Source organism: Ceratina calcarata, unplaced genomic scaffold, assembly GCF_001652005.2.
Source record: "Ceratina calcarata isolate Rehan_Ccalc_2016 unplaced genomic scaffold, ASM165200v1 scaffold162, whole genome shotgun sequence".
Taxonomy (NCBI): Eukaryota; Metazoa; Arthropoda; class Insecta; order Hymenoptera; family Apidae; genus Ceratina; species Ceratina calcarata.
The window spans coordinates 254,363-268,457 of NW_017137498.1; the positions used below are offsets into that span (position 1 = coordinate 254,363).

The following is a 14,095-nucleotide window of genomic DNA, read 5'->3' on the forward strand; positions in this document are numbered from 1 at the left end:
TAGAATTATTAAAACAGTGACCAACCGGATACAATTAGAGATCAGTTATGAACGAGAGACTATTAGTTTTGTACTAGTTCTCAATATAACGGAGATCTTGAAGTAAATTCAGAAATACAAGCCTGAGTGAAGTCCAATATACGAAGAATACGAATAATTCTAACAGGGCAAGAATAAATGAGTTTCTGTAGTTACAAATATTCCGTAGTTCAAAAAAGATTTTCACAAAGTAACCGATACAAAAGTTTTTCATTTCCAATTTGCACCAAGACTTGCTCTAATGTGCACCATTCTAATATGTTATAATTCGAATTCCCGTTATATTTAAGTCAGTGCCATCATAACCTGGAACTAGTTGCGGTAGTCAGGTCATTCTGAAATTCTTACCGAGAATGAAAAGTATCATGAATGGAGGAGAGGTAGGCAGTCACCGTTAAACCCTCGCAGCAGGATGCGTCTTTCGCCCGTAAGCTAAATGGACTGCATTTCACTCAGAATTTCTTGACCACGTTGCCACATGTTCGTGCCCAATACTCGACGTAACTTATAAAACTTGAAAGTCCTCGACTTTAAAGCTCCAGAGAAGGTATTGAATTTTGTATCAAATTCGATGCCGCAAGCTGGGATGGTGAAAATTTTTAAGTATTTTTAAACAGCGTAAGGTTTATTAGCCAAGACCCAATTTGTTACATGCGTAACCGAACTTCATGAACTATTCATAGACGCAGCACGGAACGAAGTCAGAATAATCGTCGAATGTCGATGGAGCACAATTGGCTTTTTGTGCGCGCTTAGATTCGGCGGGTATATCATTTCATTAGCCCATTAAACAATTACGGTTAAGCCCGGTACACTTAGGCTCGTGTCTACAACCAGCTGTGAATGCGTTCCTTGTAATTGAACTACGTTAGTTCGGTCTCTTTCTTGGTTTACCAAACACGTGGGTCCGATGTTCTTACCACAGAGATTGATAGATGAGTTCCCACTGATTCCGAACTACCACTTCACGTTTCCATCTAATTAACACGTTATTTATTACTCTCGCTTATGACTTACTTTATTCATCATCCGATCTCTTCCACCTGTTTTTAATCGGTTATTTCGCATTTCTCAAGGAGACGCGTAACTACGCAAAATACTAATTACCGAAGAAGTATTTTAATCGCCGCTTTCACAATCCGATCGTTAATGAAAGCTGGTACAACACAGCTAGATGTATGTTTGCAATAATCCTCATTATGAAATCATTACGGCGGTTGTGCTAAGCGGAAATGCGGCTTGGCCAGCGCGAAGTAACATAGAGAAATAAGTATATCGTTAGAACGCGAGACAATGTACCAAGTAAAGCGTGGTCGATGTACGAGGTGAATGCATTGTCGCTCGACCCTGATTGCTTCTGCTGCCACCGCTGCACCAGCAGAGATAGCTCAATTGTTGAACATCCAATGCTTACTAAAGTTCATTCACGGCAAGTCGTAAGCGTTGTTGTTTCCAAGATACTATAATAATTTAACTGGCATCGATCATTGATCAAGGTTCAAACCTCTAGAAATTATTCAAGTGCAAATCAAGACAATTTGTGCAACCATAAAAGTGCTGGTACTCATCGATCAGGGTTTAATAGAAGTTTCGATGAACGCCACTTCTTTGAAGTAATACAAGAAAGTAGAGAAGACGGGGTAATATGAAGTAAGAAACTAGGCATTACAATGGTCAAATCACTCTCTCGAACATCATTCCGCAAGATGATTCGCGAGGTGATGCGTCATCGGTTGTGATCGTCGTCATCGACATCGGTTCAAGTGGTGTTGACCCGCGTTTGTTCCCCTGCATCCATGCGACTCGTTACCAATTCGTGGGAACGCCATGTCTATCCTATACTAATTTTCATTAGGAAACCTAACCCGATGATCCCGTTCGCGGGAACGTCTGGTACAATAATTGATCGCTCTCAGCACGTGAAAAGAATTCAATACAAACGACTTTGATAAATCTAGCTTTTACTAAGAAAAGGAAAAATTTATCTAGTATTACTTGATACATGTACTTGTAATGTTAGTGAGCTTTAGTGGTGGAGTGAAAGGATATTTATGACATTCGAATCGTGTTCGCATGCGTGTAATTCTTGATCAAAAATACATTCATTTAATTGAACTGAGTTCTAAAGAGGAACAACTTCTATAGACGTTTAATTAACGAATAGTTCGAACGTTACTAATTCGACGTTGTTCCAGAAAAGATAGACTCAAGACGGTAACATACTGGATACGCTACTTACATAAGACGAAGTAAAGGGAACTTAAATAAATAAGTAGAATTAGCGATTATTATCTTTTCGTACACAAAGGATTATTGTCTTTCTCAAGACTCTCGTAATCAGAACGTTTCAGATTTGTGTAAAATCAGTTATATACGGTACACGTGCATGTTTTTGATGCGCGTCCCGATCATTTCATAGCTACCGCGAAATTGTAGCGTTCGATTCGAGTCTCGACTTCATGGTTGGCTGGTTACCGCTCCTCTATATCTTTCCTTCGCATACTAAAGAGAGAAAAGAGAGGAGAGACGTTGCGTCAAGAACGCGAGGGAACGCGTTCTTGCCTCTTCCGCAGGTTGCTACGGCTTTTTCACTCGATCGACACTCCGCCGAAGAATTCAATGAAGAGTCGAGCGCACGATGTTTGATCCTGCCATTTCCCTACCGTATTTGGTATCGCAACTGTATAAAGGCTCGACGCCGCTCGCATCCGACGATTTTCTAGGATGTCGTTCGATTAAACGATACGACGGCCAGTGGCCAGGAGGACAAAGAGCGATCGAATGATAATTCCCTGCATAACGCGGCTTATTTTGCCGGTATATCGTTGATACGATCGCAACCTCAATTAAAACGAGTTTAAATGCCAACGACGCGATGTATAGATGGAAATAAACTAATGTTTAACGTATTAAACACGCCGAACGAACGTAGTTACGGAGATTTTCAAATCTAGTCACGTATCACGTTGCGATTTGCTGCTCACACGATTCGTTCGAAATCGAGATTTAGTCGTTAATTAAAATCGTGTGCAATCGACGGCACGTGGATCGTTCAAAACGACAAAGACTAACGCCTCGAGAGATCACCTGGCTCCTTGTAAAATGGTATCCGCGATTTAACGAAACTTCCAAATGCGACGTGTTGTACCATTGGCCTCATTCTTGGTCGAGCACTCTGGGTGAACCGATCTTGTTAAGGCTTAATTAGCCGTTTAACGAGATATATTTAACTCACGGTGTGCATAGCCGACACATGACGAAAAGTGAAAGAATCTGAGGTCATTAAGTGGTCGATGGATTAATTACTATAGATTTTACGTGAAACCGAAAACGTTTACTACATAATCTGATTAGCTTTTTGATCGTGAAATAAACAGTTGCGAATTCGCAAGAAAGGCGAGAAGAATCTCTAGTTGCCTTTATTAAAGCAGAGTCTTCTCGTTTGCTTATCTGCAAGATAATAATCTGCTTGTGTTTACCTAGATAAGGGATCTTGTATTTTAGACACGATAAGAGTATTTCAGGTGAAATCTACAGGTGACGTATTGGATTGTACGTAGTCTTTGATGCATATTTAATACATATTGTTCTTCGTAAGGAGTAAGATCCAATACATGGGTGGATGGAAGCATAATATTTTATGCACTAAATGATACACGTTTGAATATGTATATGTTTGTGAATTAATGCTGCATAAAAATGAGTGATTCTGTTTTCTTAGAAAGCTCGTGTGATCAGATGACTGAGGTACTATTGCAATCCGCTGTAATACAACGCAGCATGGTTCATAAGGTGAAACGTTTGTAAAATTGTATTTGTTGTTTACTGCAGCCGTGATATGTCAATCAAATATTACTTGGTATTCGTGCAATCGTATCGATTTTGCTGTATGAAAAGCTCGCGTAATGTTTAGAGCCAACATTCTTAACTCGAAACGAACGTTAAATAAACAATTGACAAACCTCTTTCCTCGATGACGTCTGCCTTGTCGACGTACACCAGCATGAACAGCACGAGAACCCCGAGGATCTTGGCTGGTCCCATCTTTTATCCAGGGCCTTTCAATCCAGGAAGAATTCCTCGTACACCTTCACAATACCGGTCGACGCATATCCACCACACTGCCACCACACATTCGAAATAATATCGCACTGTATTTCACTCCGAAATATTCGATCACGCTGCCGCTTAATGATCCGTCGACGACGACAATAAACGCGGCAGTGATTTAACAAGTATCGCGTCAGGAACGGATTGTCATCGAATAGTAAGCACGCTCCTTTATCACGGGTGTCAGGTGGTTTCGAATTCCACCGACCAGGAATTTGTTTGTCCGTCAGTTCAACAAGAGACGATTCAAAGTCTACATCGTATCAAGGATACCCTCTTCTGCGAGTTCCTTCGCCTTGCCGAATGTAACAGGTGGAAGCTAAGAAACACCTCAAACCACCGATTGCGTACGTCTCGGAACGTTCGCGCGCGTCGCGCGGTTCCGTTTTCACCGTGATTTGTTTTGCAACAACGCCGGTTCCACACTGAAGGGAAAAATACGATTTCTCGTGGCACTACGATTTCACTGATTCGAACGCGTATTAATTCACTCGCGAAATCACTTCATATTTGACGAACTAGGTACATTGTCAGTCGATTGGTCCGGTAGGAAGCGATACCCGTACGCGAAAAGATTTGGGGTTAACGTGGAAAGGTGCTTGTACGACCACCTTCTCAGGCGTCTCTCGCTGGACAGCCTTACTCCCACGCTGGCCTAGTCAAGAATACGCGCGCCTTGTCAAAGACGAGTCGCGATTCCGTTCGAAGTCGCCAGGCGGCGTTCGCACTAGGGCTCAACGAACGCGTACGAGTACCGCCGACGATCCACGAAGAGATAAATGATTCCACAACAAATGTCCGCTTAGGTATAAACATTTAAACAGCCGATTTCAAAATACCTGATTGAAAATACAAAAATTCGGTCATTAAAGCTTTCGTAAATTATGATTATGCTCGTGAATTAAAAAATTTGTTTATATCACTGATCCACAGATATGATATGCTCACTAGTATAAAATGTAAAATCGGTAAATGAGAATTTGCTTGAAAACTGTTTAAAAACAACAGATTGTTGGTTAAGATTCAGACGTTTCGGGTCATTGTCCATCAAAACAGGTAGAACGTGTAGACATATACGGCCCTGTCGATTCCTTGAAGACAGTAGTAGCTTGATCGTCGCAAAAATCATCGACAGACTGGTTTCTCGTCGCCAAGCCACTGAGGCACGTACCTAGGGTACGTGTGTACATGTAACTGCATACCCCAGGGAGAACTAAGTACAGAAAAGTTGCGGTAAGCAATGGCGAAAAGAGAAATTGCGCCTACGACTATCTTTTATTGATCAATCTAAAATTTCATGCATTTCTCATTAATATAAGAAATAAGCATCCCACAATCCTTTGGACACATTCATATTTTGGCATTGTTAACTTAGTTTAAGTTTTTATAGTGTGGCCATCGTATTGCGATTTCAAATCGATCAGTTCGATATTTTACATTTGGCAGTATCGTAGTCAATCGTTGTTGAGGTATAATATATCACCGGGATGACAAAATTATATTCATTTTTACTGAATACATCTTCGACTTGCGCTGATATTATAACTTGAATAATTTGTGGACAGTGTATGTGACAATTAAGAATTGGGTGATTAAGGGGATAGACTTCGATAACGGCGCGATAATCAGAACGTCGATATTACCCACTAAATTGGCTAAAAATTCTGTCTTAACGCGCAAGTACGAGGTCTAGCCCATTAATGTCAAAGTTCAGTGCAATTACAAGAAACGAAGTGAACTCATATTTCGATGGACAATCAATGAAGGACATGTTCTTCGCACGACATCGGCGGGAAGAGAAAAACGAAGATTACAAATGGAAGAGCGTTTTTGTCAACCAGATATCTTCGAACCGGTAAGTACAAATAAAGTACCCTCATACTCGTCGTAGCAAGTTTTTACCGGTGTACGCGCTACATAATCGTACCTTGCTCTGGAGCCATGCCAGTATAAAAGTACGTATTGTCACTTTAATGTTCGTATGCAATGAGATTTTAAAGATGTGATGGTTGCACGTCAATGTAATGCCACATCATTGAGGCTCTATTACCTGATATTTGTTATTATTACAAATGTCCATGTCAAAATTTGGAAAAGGTTTACTGTCTCATTTAAAAATTATTTTATTTTTAATTTATCGTGTATACTTATGGAAATTAGCAAAACAGCATCACTTATTAATATAACAGCACTATTCATAGTGAATGCCTAATAGAAAATTCCTATGGGAATAACTCGATTAAGGATAGAGGGAGAGAATCGTATGAAATTTTCAGTCTGCTTTTCATATTCGTTTATTATAAATAACAAGATGTATATTCGGTGCGCACGTGTTATTTAATCTGTATTTATATATGTATTCAAGCTCCGTCTAATTATAAGTTTATTTTGTTTACTGTACTATACCTTGTCTTACTTTGAGTTGTCAATAATATATTTTTCCACTACAATTTATTCGATGGCGCGGCGCGAGGAATTTTGGAGACGAAATACTCCACTTAGCACCTCAAACCAAAAGATTGTTACCCTCCGACGGGTTTGTAATGACGTTTTGATACTGATTCTCGTGACTGATCGTGTGCAAATGAAATTCCTTTAAGCCCTTCGTAACCAACAGCGACATCAGTTCCGCAGTCCGCATCCCGAGCGTCACAGACGTTCAATCACCATTAGTATTTTCAATTCAAATACAAATGCGATATAACTTCTGAATTATCGATAATTCATTTTCTTTCTCCTTCTTCCATTGCCCTCAATAAATATAATTTGTAAATTAATTCGTACTAATGATATGCGTCTCGTGAACATCTTCAATGAAAGTTAAAAGTTTACGAGTAGACCTCGCTGAACAATTGTACGATGCAGTGGTATCACATTTATCCACGATATGTTCAATCAAATACAATTAACGAGCTAACGTTGTAGGATTTGAATACTCGGGCTGTATTTCGTTCTTCGATGTTTCTACATTCCAGTTCCAAGAGCAACGTGGAAACGAAGGGATTAACGTTAACGTGTGTCGCTGGTCCTTAGAAGCTACATTTACTCTTACAACGCTCGCATTTTTAGCAATGATTAATGCGTGCATTTCTTCCTCAATCCTATCAAAGAATCGAGTCTCAAGGTACTAATACTAAGCTGTCGTCTACAAATCTGTTTTCAATTCGCCGACCTAAATAACGCGTCATAGTTATACATCTATATATATATATATGTATATATATATATATTCGCTCTTTTTTTATAAACTCTCTTTTACATGAAACGACCAAACCTCTCGTCCTTCGATACGTCTTCTGTTTCGACTTTCATCATGTTTTCGCGTATCTCTCCCCAGTTTTCGAATTTCCGAGTAAAATACCGTCCCCGTATTTTTTTCCTGTTCCTCAAGTAATCCTCTCGACATGCACAGTACACGCCATTAATGGTCGTAAGTGCCGTACTATATTGCCATAATTTTACCAAGGTATACAAAATTTTAAAGAAAGTTTTAAAAAAAATTTGTACCTGTTGTAATTTTGTACGTACGCAGAGATTTTATACAACTTATCAAAAAGACTGGTCGAAAGATCGGACATAAATTTCATTCGTTTGAGAATACATACAAAGATATGTAAGAAATTCCGAGCGTCCGTTGCTCCAGGGTGAGTTAAGTGAAATTTTCGGTGGCGATTATTACCATAAATGGTAGCGTATTGCAGGTTCGTTCTAACAGGACTCGCGAAACTTGGGGAAATCCGGGACGTATGGGAGCCGTAATAGAAAACTAAAGGCATTGAACTTCCGAAAAGCTACGTACGACATCATGTAGCAGGCACGTCTTATCATGTTACGCTAAAGGCTTCAAAAAAGCCTGGTAGAACCGTACTATGGTGCCTAACCAGGTACTCCTCTTTTTTTGTTTTTTCCCCCGTTCTTTATTTCTTTCTTAACGACTATCTACTTACGTATCCTCGTTCCTACGTAACTCACGCGGACGCATGCTTTCACACATTCGTCCCCATTTTTTCTCTGTCCCTCTTACATTCACGCATGTATCTCTTCGTCTAATTATGTATCTCTAAACGCCTCGAACTAAGGATAGGGTGCGAACGGTGCGCGAGCGCAAACGAATGAACGAACGTCCCTTCCGTTCACTGGGCAAGGGACGTTTTTCTTTTATTATTTCACGGGATTCGTTTGTTCGAGTACGTTTAACGCGCGCGAATGTCTTCGAACGAGTTCCCTACATTATAATACGAAGCACATATCACACGTGCAGGCCTACGAGAATTTTCTTATCGAGAGAACACGGACGACCGCTCGTTGCGGCCGGTTGCTTTTAGGCTTCTCTTTTCTCTTTCATTCCACCATTTTGAAAGTGTCCATGGATAATGAACAAGCGAAGTCACCGAAGATACTTAAATGCGTTTTACCGGCTCCAATACCTACCTTTCTTCCTACCTCGTCTTTCATCTTCTCTAGACATTCTCTAGTAATCGTGATCTTAGCATATCCGATTCTGTTCGTAGCCGTATCGATCGAGCATCGATTTATGATGTATCGCGAGTAACAAGGTCGGTACACTGAATTTGATAAGAATGCGCACAAGCGATTACGAGACTCGACGATTTTTACTCGCGATACAAGAAAACTCGTAGTAGGTGCGGCCGAGCGGATTTAAAGTTAACACAAGACATATCACGCCTTTTTGTTATCCGTCGTTGATCTACACGAATGATCACGAATAAATCTGTTGAAATGTGCGCGATGCTTTTTCCACGAATTTGACTTATTTAATCCTGCACCTACTAGTTGTTTTTCGCCACTCCTTATGAACACGTAAAGCAATAGTGCGCGCTTCATCTATGAAGCGTTGCTACCATACACGTCCGTCTTTTATGCGACGACATTTCTCCCGGACATATTTTACCTTAGTTTAGAATCATCGATCGAACTGTTTCGATCATCATCGTGATCACATCGTAATTAACGATTCGTATATGTATACTCAAAAACAGATTTAAGTATTTAACGCCTGTTTCGATGAATATCCTAATCTTTTTCTTTTCTTTTAACCTGGTATTCTCTGTAAAAGTGGCGGTCAAAATTATGATCTTTCGTTGTTCGTGACGTTGTACGATAATCGTATTTGCGAATTTGAAATACAATTTATAATCGCACGTAATAAAACGATCGTCGGTTAACGGTGGTACAAATATTTCGTCGAAGTTTAAAACAAACAACACATTGTTCCATTGAATAAAGATCTTTGTATATAATAGCAGAGTAAAAATCGTTGAGTTGTTCGTAAAAGTTGTATTCAATTTTAAAACCCGCGTTTCAATTTCGAATTGTAGTGAACGTTTAAAAGTGAATGATAATAATTAAATTGAACGTGCAGTATCGTCGATCCTAGCTCCAATCGATAAAACACTGTTTACATTTAAAACAAGTATTATCAACTACTTCTGAATATCTCGAGGATAAACTATAAAGTAAAGAAAACCGTGCAATATAGTTGCTAGGAAATATCTTTCACCGTAGAAAGGATATTATTTATATATATATATGTTAATAGTCACCATAAATAAAAAGTGGGGAACAAACTTAAAACAAACCAATTAAAAATATTCTTAAAACTACAAAGAATACATTAAATATTAATTTGTTAAACGAAAATTAGAAATTGGAGCCACGTCGATCGTCGCCCCAACGACACATTCGATGGAATCGATGTCTGACTCCATGCGTGTGTTGCCATTTCTTTCATTTATCTCTTCGTTTCTTTTCGAATTCTTTTCGTGCATTATCGTCCGAGAACAACCAGTGGGTAATTGTGATATTTGATAAGAACGATTTAACAAACGACCGCTTCCGATATGGGATTCTCTGTGATGTGTATGGTAGCGGTGGGCCAGTCGATTTTCTTACTGCAAACATGGTTGAGTCCCTCGAGGGAAGCCAGTCTGTAGTCAGCCATTTTCAACGGTGATAGCGGTGCCACTGTAAAGAGAAATAAACGAAAATGCCAGGTCAGAGTAATCGGATCGCTGAATTAGGTTCTTCAACTTCGTGTTGAGATTGTTAACACGAAAATATCCACATGTATGTTCGGACCATTTAAAGAAAGAGAACTCATTGTATTTATAATGGATAGAAGAAATCGGAATGTGTTATATGTGAACATATTATAGAAACTTAGGAGAAACAGATGCTTGTAGCTCGATCATTGAGTAAAGAGATAAATAATATATAGAAACGAATATAGACGGAAAGGCATGCATGCAAAACGAAAAAACAGATTAAGTATAATCGAGCGTGTGTTACAGTGATATTGTTTCATGTGCGAGGCATGTGAATTGGCGCAATTTATTGTTCGCTATTCTACAGCCCAGTATGTGCGGAGTCTTTCTTTCGCTACTCTTTAATTTTCGATAAAGTAACAATCTGTTAATGTCCCATCAAGAGTAAATGCTGCTACAAGAAAACAGATTAGGTACTTTTGCATTTCAAAATAGTCTATGTACGCTTTCGTCACAAAAATCAGTGTCTACGAGGAGTTAACTGAAAAAGGTCTTTACAAGAGATTCCTGATATGTCGTCAATTGATTAGCTATCTCATACCAACTACCGATAAGAACAAAGATAATGAGGGGGAACTCAATCGGTAACACTTTACCATGATCTTGTGATTCCTATTTAATGAATTCTCATCGCAGTGAAGATATCAAAAAATTCATTAAACAAACGTATGAATATGCAATGTAGTCTTCAACAGATTCTCTCGCTGCCTGAAGACGTATTGATCGTTCATAAAAATTTTGTATTAGCAGTATAAAATTTTCATGTGCAGACATTTGTTTGTATTTAATCGAAATCAAAATCACAGCGAGAGAGAGAGAGAGAAAGAGAGAGACAGAAATGGCAATTCTCATATCTAAAAAAATAATGAAATGCACGATAGTTTAGTAAGTCCGAAGATATAGACCTACAACGTTCGTTGCACCGTAATCACGTGTCGTTATAAAAGGGAACGGTATTAGCCTTTTGATAATCCTTTGTAGAGAAATAGAAAGGCGGACAGAATTAAGAGAAAATATGCCCGATGATGTCCAAGACACATGTTAGTCGTGAGATACATCGACGACGGTTAATACCTCCCGATAAAAGTTTGAATTCCGACTTACTTAACACATAGACGTGGCCTAATTGACCAACTGCGCGCTTGACTCCTTGCGGCCTTCAATTCCTAATTACAATTACCTTCGGGTATTGTCGGCGTCACGGGCTTCCGCGGGGATCTCACCACTAAAACGCATAAAAAAATAAATTCTTTTTAAGAACGCTCAAAAGAACATAACAAAGATCGTGTGACGCAGCTTAGCTGTAGCGAATGTTCTTTTGACTGGACTTTTTTTTTCTTATTTTTTTTTTTCATCAGAACATCATTCTTGGGTGCGATGCATCGCTAGGCCGATTCTTGTGTACCAAGTACATTTAAATTGAAACGAAAGAAAAAATTAAGCAACAATTCGGTCGTGATCGTCGTCCATGTTCATTTTCTTTCGTGCAACGAAATGGAAACTCATTTGTCACTCGAATGAAATGGACGTGAGTCGTGAAACGTTTTCGCTGTTCACATAGACTTAAACATCTCTACGCGACTGTCAGCGAGTCGTTCGATTCAGCGAAAACGTAAACTCGTCTAACGTTTACGAGTGATACATTTTAAAACAAGAGATTGTTTATCGTAATTCGTAATCTCTATCTAAACTACTTAGAAAACGGTAGCGTGAACCTTAGCACTGGCAATAACAGAGAAAGCAAACAAAATAGCCAAAAAGCCGACACTACTTAACTGACTACTTCAGTTGAGCACTAAGTTATTGATATATACGTACCACTCGATCGATCCGAGACGCGTGGGAAATAAAGGCGCAAGTCGGTGAACATGTAACTTTTTTCTCATTTGCCTTTGATAATCTTTTTTTTTTTTTGGTTTTAAACAAAAAAGCTCTCAAATAAATGACAGATGGTGGTGAGACTAAAAGTGATGAATTCAACGTAATCCTTTTTCAAACCTCTTTTTATTTATTAACTCGAGCCAGTGGCTTTCCAACGAAAGGAAGTAGGTACATGTTCGAAGACGTTGTTAAATCTTGATGTAATAAGGATGCGAGTGAGTTTCTCAAGCTTCGAATCATACGACTTATTTTTCAATATATACTTCAAATGGGGGAAAAAGTAGCCGAATTTTCCGAAAATATTTGGAGCTGTCGCACGTGATCCTTAATACATTAAAGATTGACAACATTCCTCACCATTCGTACAACATGAAAATTCTATTAAAGTATAACAGAGACGATCGTAACAACAACAATTAATTAACGATAATCATCACGATAGGATCAATTAATTAAATAGAATAGATCTTGGGCGTACTTGGTTAATCGTTCGCAGATATCTACCACATAAAGTAATTAAATAAATTGAATGGGTAGTTTTTATGCGAGTCGAGTTAGATAGCAACAGAGACTGGTAATAATCGGAAGTAAGCGGAGAGGCGTGTTTTAAATATCGACGAAGGTAAGTAAAGTAGTCGCTATAAATACATCACGTTCGTTCTTCTTGTCTTATTCTGTTCGTATTTACTGGGCGTCAGTGGTCAAGCGTTGTGTTACGTGCTATCGTGTTTCTGTGATCAAGAAGCCAAAACGAATAACAAAATTCAATTAGTCGCGGAACTAGTGTCAATTGTTTAGCGGGGCGGTACTATGTTTCGTATTTGCCCGTCATGTATTTTCAAGCGTTGAGAATATATGTATTTAGGGGAGTGTAAAAAATAAATAATAATTGACGAACGTCGAATTAGTTCGAATACAAGTGCGCGACAGGTAACGCCTACATTAAAGAGAATTATCTGCAGTAAGATACGAGTAATGTGTCTCTATTCAAAGGATGGGGAGCGAAAACAACCTCGTTGTAGGTGAATGCAGCTTAAAACCGACTTTCGCACGAGTGAGTTACAGGGCAAAGTAGTGTAACTTCATTATTGGATCACATACCAACAGGTTTCGAAAAATGACACGGTAGAAAAGTAAGTTCGATCAGTTTAAAGCCGCGAAGTAATTCCGTAGATAACATTGGCAACGATTCAGGTATATGTATCATGTATTTATATAGGCCAAAAGTACCGATACTCGTCAAGTATTGCAATCGATTGAACAAACTTAAGCCTACGGATATTCACGATCTTACGACTCTTGCGTTTTTTACTTCTTCGTATCGGCACGTAACGCAGCACGTGAACGACTTTCTGAAGTCATTAACACCTGATCTATTGTTTTAAACGAATAATCAGTTCCGCTGTTCATGAATAGACCAATTGTATACACACTAACAAGGATTATTGCGGATCTTACTGCCAGTATATGTTTGAACGGCACTACCGACTTTGATCGTTAAGCTTGTCGAATCGTCACGTGCTTCTTTACGAAACGATATGGCGCGAGCGAGATTCGTTTATATCAATGAAGATCGATGAGAATAAACGTTTGACAATCTGATAGTAATTAATGTCTAAAGCGTAGTTCGCCAGGGCGCTCACTTACCATATCCTTCGCCCTGAAGAAATAGTCGGAAGGCCTCGCTTACTTTGCCTGGTTGTTCCTCTAGTACCATTCCGCAATCAGATATCTGTAAATTAAACGAATCGTATTAGGGCACTCTATCTAGAAGTTAATAACACCTAACTACTGTTATTAGTACTGATGTTGCAATTCAACAGCTGATGTTGTAATTCTTTCTGTATTGCAATATCGAAAAGAAAAGAAGTCTACGTTATCTTAACGACTTACGTTCTAACGTTTCACTAAATATATCTTCAATTTAAAAACAGCTTACTTATAAATAGACCAGATTTTTATGCGAAGTAAAATATTTATGATGCTAATTTAAAAAGTGT

General features: G+C 38.9%; 2 protein-coding genes across 9 annotated transcripts in view; both read right to left on the bottom strand.

Moving 5' to 3' along the window:
* The window catches only part of Egfr (epidermal growth factor receptor), a 145,638-nt gene extending 139,300 nt beyond the window's left edge, over positions 1 to 6,338 (bottom strand). The window contains exon 1 of the mRNA XM_018037244.2: positions 4,002 to 6,338. Coding sequence (XP_017892733.1) covers positions 4,002 to 4,083 — 82 coding nt within the window. The 5' untranslated portion in view covers positions 4,084 to 6,338. The remainder of the gene's footprint in view (positions 1 to 4,001) is intronic.
* An 89-nt stretch (positions 6,339 to 6,427) lies between these two features.
* MESK2 (misexpression suppressor of KSR 2) overlaps positions 6,428 to 14,095 on the bottom strand; it is a 27,842-nt gene continuing 20,174 nt past the window's right edge. For 5 of the 8 annotated variants that reach the window (XM_018037239.2, XM_018037237.2, XM_018037235.2 and 2 more), the window contains 3 exons: positions 13,743 to 13,827; positions 11,395 to 11,439; positions 6,428 to 10,134 (listed from right to left, as the gene is read on the bottom strand). In XM_018037239.2, the coding sequence (XP_017892728.1) occupies positions 9,989 to 10,134; positions 11,395 to 11,439; positions 13,743 to 13,827 (276 nt within the window). In that variant the 3' untranslated portion in view covers positions 6,428 to 9,988. Of the gene's footprint in view, positions 10,135 to 11,318; positions 11,440 to 12,199; positions 12,827 to 13,742; positions 13,828 to 14,095 lie in introns of those variants that run through there. The other 3 variants (XR_001916978.2, XM_018037234.2, XM_018037236.2) reach the window with 3 other exon arrangements.